This window comes from Platalea leucorodia, assembly GCF_965183815.1.
Source record: "Platalea leucorodia genome assembly, chromosome: 3".
In the NCBI taxonomy this organism is placed as follows: Eukaryota; Metazoa; Chordata; class Aves; order Pelecaniformes; family Threskiornithidae; genus Platalea; species Platalea leucorodia.
In genome coordinates this window covers 50,324,276-50,329,486 of record NC_138825.1, presented here as the reverse complement: position 1 = coordinate 50,329,486, position 5,211 = coordinate 50,324,276, and the positions used below count along the sequence as shown (strand labels likewise).

Here is a 5,211-nt window from a genome sequence, read left to right as displayed (position 1 = left end):
TCACTAAACTGTGTTTTACTCTGCTAAGTAAATTCAACTTAACATGTTCCTACATGTTCAAACATTCGCTTGCAGAATGTTTACCACACCATAGTAAATATTTAGGTCTCGCTTTTGTTCTGAGGAGTTGGGTAACAACAATGGGAGAGCGGCAATCAGCGGCCGAGCCCGCAGCCCTGAGCCCGCTAGGATTCACCTCCCCCTTTCCGCCCGCGATTTCTGCGCGCTGGCCCTCTCCCGCCGCCTCCTCGCCCCCCCCAGCGGGCGGGGCTCCGATGGGCACCGGGGCTGGCCCAGCCCGCGGCGGGGGAGCCCGGGGCGGCTGCCGCGGGTCCCGCTGACAAAGGGTGCCGGTGCCGCCGCCGCCCGCGGCTGGCAAGGCCGGGTGGGGCTGGATTACCGCCTGGGAAGGGGGGTGAAATCCGGCGGTCCACCCATAGACCCAGCCTCTCCTCTCTCGTTTACCGGCGCAGCCCCTGCCCCCGTTGCGGGGTCCCTTCCCGGGCGCGCTGCTCGCCGCCATCCCCGCCCCGGCAGGGCCCGGCCGCCCCCGCCCGCCCTCCCGCCCCCGCCGGCTCCCGCAGCGCGGGGGCTCGCCCGCAGCCGAGCTGTCCGGGCCCGCACCGGCAGCCATCCGCAACAAGCAACCGCTGGATCGGCAGGCGCCCTCCCGGCTGCTGTCGCCCGCCATCCTTCCCCCGAGGGCGCCCGGGCACCACACGGGCTGTGGCGGTCACAGCCAGGCTAGGGACAGCCCAACGCCGAGCCACCGAGGCGCTAAGGCTACTGCAACACCAAAGTCCAGTCATTTATTCAAATAAATAAAAATGAGCTTTTATGTACAAATATACAAAACCATTACGCACATCTTACAAAGTAGTCGGAAGTCGTAAAAAACAACGGGGGCGAGGGGGAACGTCGGAGGGCCGCGGCCGGCTCCTCTCCCTCCCCGCGCCCGGGCGCCGGCGGGCGGAGGCCGGCGCCGCTCCTTTGTCCCTCGTCCCAGCGGCGGCGCCGCCCCGGGGACCGGCTCCGGGCCCGCCGCCGGCCCCCCCCGGCGCGGAGGGCACCCCAAAGGCCACGGCCGCCCCCCGGGCCGCCGGCGGGCTCAGAGGGTGCCCAGGTGCGGCAGCGTCTCCAGCCGGTCGGGGCGGTCGCGGCCGGCCGCGCTCTCCACGCCGCGCAGCCACTCGGTGCATTTCCGCACCAGCCCCTCGTCCACCGCGGCCGCCGCCTCCTCCTCCTCCTCGTACTCCTCGTCGTCGTAGCGGTGCCTGTCGTTCAGCAGCGAGATCTTCAGCAGGGCGCGCAAGTCGCCGCCGCGCCGCGCCGGGGCCGGGGCCGCTCTGCCGGCCGGGGAGGGGGCGGGCTGCCCCCGCTGCCGCTCCAGGCTGCGGCGCTGCAGCAGCCGCACGGCCTCCGGGGGCAGGCGCAGCGAGAGGCGCAGCGCCGTCTCCCCCGCCGCCCCGCCGAGGCTCTCGCAGGAGCGGCTGCCCGCCCCCGCCGCCCCCGGGCGGCCCCGCGGCTGCGGCGCGGCGGGCTGGGGCCGCGCCCCCCGCTCGGCCGGCGGCCTCCGCGGCGGCTGCCGCTGCAGGGAGGAGCAGGGCCAGGAGCTGGAGAGGGGGCCCGCCCGCTCCGGGGGCGCCCCCCGCGCCTTCCTCGCCGCCTTCTCCTCCGCGGGCCGCGGCGCCGCCTTCTTGGGGGCCGCCGCCGGCTTCTTGGGCTGCGCCCGGGCGGCGACGGGGGAAGCGGCGGCGGCGGCCGGCAGGATGGGCGGCAGGGACGCGGTGCGGCCGGGAGCTCCCTCCGGCTCCTCGCCGCGGGCCCAGGCAGCCGCGCTGCGCGCCCCGGGCAGGGCGGCGCATCTCCCCGCCGGCGGGCAGGGTCCCGCGGCGCGGCGCGGCTGCAGCCCCATGGCGAGCGCCGGGCGAGGAGCCCCGGCCGGCGGCGGCGGCAGCGCGGGGCGTGGGCTCCGCCCCCGCCGACAGCCGCTGCTCTTCCCCCTGCACAGCCCGCCCCCTTCCCGCCCCCTTCCCGCCCCGGGACCGCCCCTTCCCGGCGCGGGGGGCCGCCGCCGCCCCTCCCCGCCCGGCCCACGGCAGAGCCGAGGGAAAGCTGCGGCGGGGCTGCTGCCCCGGGGGCAGGCGGGCCCCGCGTCCCTCCCAAAGTCCTCAAGCGCCCGAGTGTGAAAGGGCAGGCGCTTGGGTCACCCTCGGCCACCTCCAAACCATCAGTGACATTTTGAGCTCCTTGAATTAGCGTGAACACGGGCAGGGAGAGGGGACAAGAGTGCGGTCAGCCACACCGAGACCCAGAGCAGACCTGCACCGACACGGAATTCCAAAATGCAGACGCCACTTTGAGGACAAGAGCAGCCTGGCTTGGTAATGAAGAGCCTGCTCCAGGGATCCTTCCTACTAGCCTCAATTCCTCCTGTGACTGAGGCATCAATGCTTCTGGTTTGTTTGGGTGGTGTGGTTTTTGTTTGTTTTTGTTTTTGTTTTTTTCTTTTTTTAGGAGGAAGGCAGTAATTTCCTACCTTTTAAAGTACCCTAAACAATAACAGAGGCAAGCATACATTTCCTATAAATCCAAGATTACTACCACTCAAAATTTTTTTCTAAAAAATCATGCCATATAATTTCTACAGATTTTACTTCAAAGTACTATTTTTATATGGTACCAGAATTTTATCAAAAAATGGGTAGGGTGTATGCAATCCACAGGGGTAGAGATCTCCAGATCTATGGTTTCGCACTGTCATAAAAGGGTATTATACGATGAGGATGCATCAACTGTGAACTTTTGGAATACTTGTGCACAGCAAACAAGGACAGCATACGAAGGAGCAAAAGATACCAATGAAAGAACAGAGCGTGCGCGCTCTGTATGCGGATGAAGTGAATCCTTAAATGTTCGGGAGAGAAAAACACGTAAGAAAGCACATGATGTAGCAGACCTGAGTGCATATAAAGGCACACCAGTGCATGGAACTTTTGGACTTCAGTTCTTGAACCCGTTCTGTTCTGGTGATATAATACTAAGTGTTAACTGATGAGTGTTAACTTTGTTATTTACCACAGCACATAAATAAAAAAAAAATCTGAATGACTAGTACCATTCTAATTAAAGATTACAGCGAAGGTGATCGTGTACCAGAGCTGGGGTTTGATGGGCAAAACCAGCTCTGGAGCAAACAACTGCCCAGTCCTGACTGGCGGGATGGGACCTCCCCCGTGCCGGTTATGTCAGCAGCAGCAGCTGGGCAGGGGCAGCGACAGCCATCTCCAGGCTGACATCCATCCCTACCTGCGCACATACTGGTTCATCTTTGTCCTGGTTTCAGCTGGGATAGAGTTAATTTTCGTCTTGGTAGCCGGTATGGGGCTGTGTTTTGGGTTTAGGATGAGAACAATGTCGAGGATACACTGACGTTTTGTTCTTGCTAAGTAGTTGCTAAGTGGCGCTCACAGTGGTAAAGGACTTTTCAACTGCCCATGCTCTGCCGGGTGCACAAGAAGCTGGGAGGGGGCACAGCCAGGGGGGCTGGCCCAGACTGGCCCAAGGGCTATTCCATACCATATGACATCATGCTCAGTATATATAAGCTGGGGGAAGAAGAAGGAAGGGGGGACATTGGGCATGATGGCGTTTGTCTTCCCAAGTAACCGTTACGCGTGATGGAGCCCTGCTTTCCTGGGGATGGCTGAACACCTGCCTGCCGATGGGAAGTAGTGAATAAATTCCTTGTTCTGTTTTGTTTGCGTGCACGGTTTTTGCTTTGCCTATTTAACTGTTCTAATTTATTTTACTTCAATTATTAAACTGTTCTTATCTCAACCCACGAGTTTTCTCCCTTTTACCCTTCTGATTCTCTCCCCCATCCCACTGGTGGGGAGTGAGCGAGCGGCTGCGTGGTGCTTAGTTGCTGGCTGGGGTTAAACCACGACAATCTTCAATGCAAACTGAAAACTAAAAGGAACTAAAAATTCACTCAAGGGTCCACCAGCACCCAAGGGCTGTGATGGGCAGAGGCTGGCACGACACCACGCATACTAACGAGCCCAAGAGCCTGCTGCAGGGTCGGGACCACCTGGTCCCCTACCACCAGCAGGAAGGATGCCTCACTGGCAATTTATTGTTGCTAATCCGTTAAAAGGTGTGGCTTGGTTGGCAGTTTAGCTGCGAAATCATGCAGTCATCCTTCACACAGCTTCCCCAAAAGATGTTGCGATTTTGTGCAACATACACTGAGATTTAGCAGGAACATACTGCAATTCATCTCTTTAGCCCGCACCCTGAATACTGAAAGACAGGGGTTTTTCCCCTTCCTGACACTGCAGCTCACATCTTTTCAAATCCATTCCTCCTTCTTCTTTAGACTGCAGGTAATCAAGCACATCCAACCTGTGCTAAAAAGAACCTCCTGTAATATAGTATCAGCCAAACATTAAGGATTTAACTTTGCTCCTGAATAACAGAATACCGCTTAGTGGCAAAAAACTAGAAATGAGAACATCTTATTGAAGCTAGGCAAAGTATTAGAGTATTTCACTCCTGTCCGTTATCAGTTTAAGTGAGAATGAACAGTTTGTCTAAATGCTAACACAAAGAAGCTTTAAAGTCACTCCTGCAAATCTAATAACCAAATTCGGATATAATCATATACATATCCCACTTTTTAATCTATTTTTGTATTTATTCAAGTGTAATGCTGAAGTTTTCAGCCCTCTATAGCAGAGTCCTAAATAAAAAAAATAGCTTAGGCACCTTTAAAACTAATTTATTTCACAAATCTCATTTATACATTAGCCATAAGTTCTTTTAGTAAAAAGTACTCACGTATGAAAGTAAAAAAATCATTTAAAATATAGCTTTTTAATAAAATCCAACAGGCTTTAAACAGACCTTTCACATATTCTCATTAAGCTTCTTCCATAAGGCACATGTATAGACATTTCGAAGGAGCATATAACTTACCAAATCTTTACAGTGTTTATAAAACTCTGTCTTTGGAAAAGCATACAATGAATAATATACAAACATAAATGGTACACTGCAAATTTTAGACATAACTGTAAATGAAATCTTTATGCACACTACCCAGATCTTAGTGGCCTGCCTCCACTGGGGAATAAACTGTGTGACTGGATGCAAGGTAGTTTTAAGACTACTCTGCCCAAGGTATTTAAATGTACTTTTTTGTTAAAA

General features: G+C 56.5%; 1 protein-coding gene across 1 annotated transcript; it reads right to left on the bottom strand.

Annotated features, from left to right (window-relative positions):
* Positions 1-835: 835 nt before the first annotated feature.
* On the bottom strand, positions 836-1,936 carry PRR18 (proline rich 18). The gene has a single exon (XM_082306357.1). It carries the CDS (start codon positions 1,913-1,915, stop codon positions 1,109-1,111), a length of 807 nt encoding a protein of 268 aa, XP_082162483.1. The 5' UTR covers positions 1,916-1,936; the 3' UTR covers positions 836-1,108.
* Positions 1,937-5,211: the final 3,275 nt, after the last annotated feature.

Coding starts and splice junctions, on each gene's coding strand:
- PRR18 (XM_082306357.1), bottom strand. CDS start 1,915: ATGGGGCTGCAGCCGCGCCGCGCCGCGGGACCCTGCCCGCCGGCGGGG.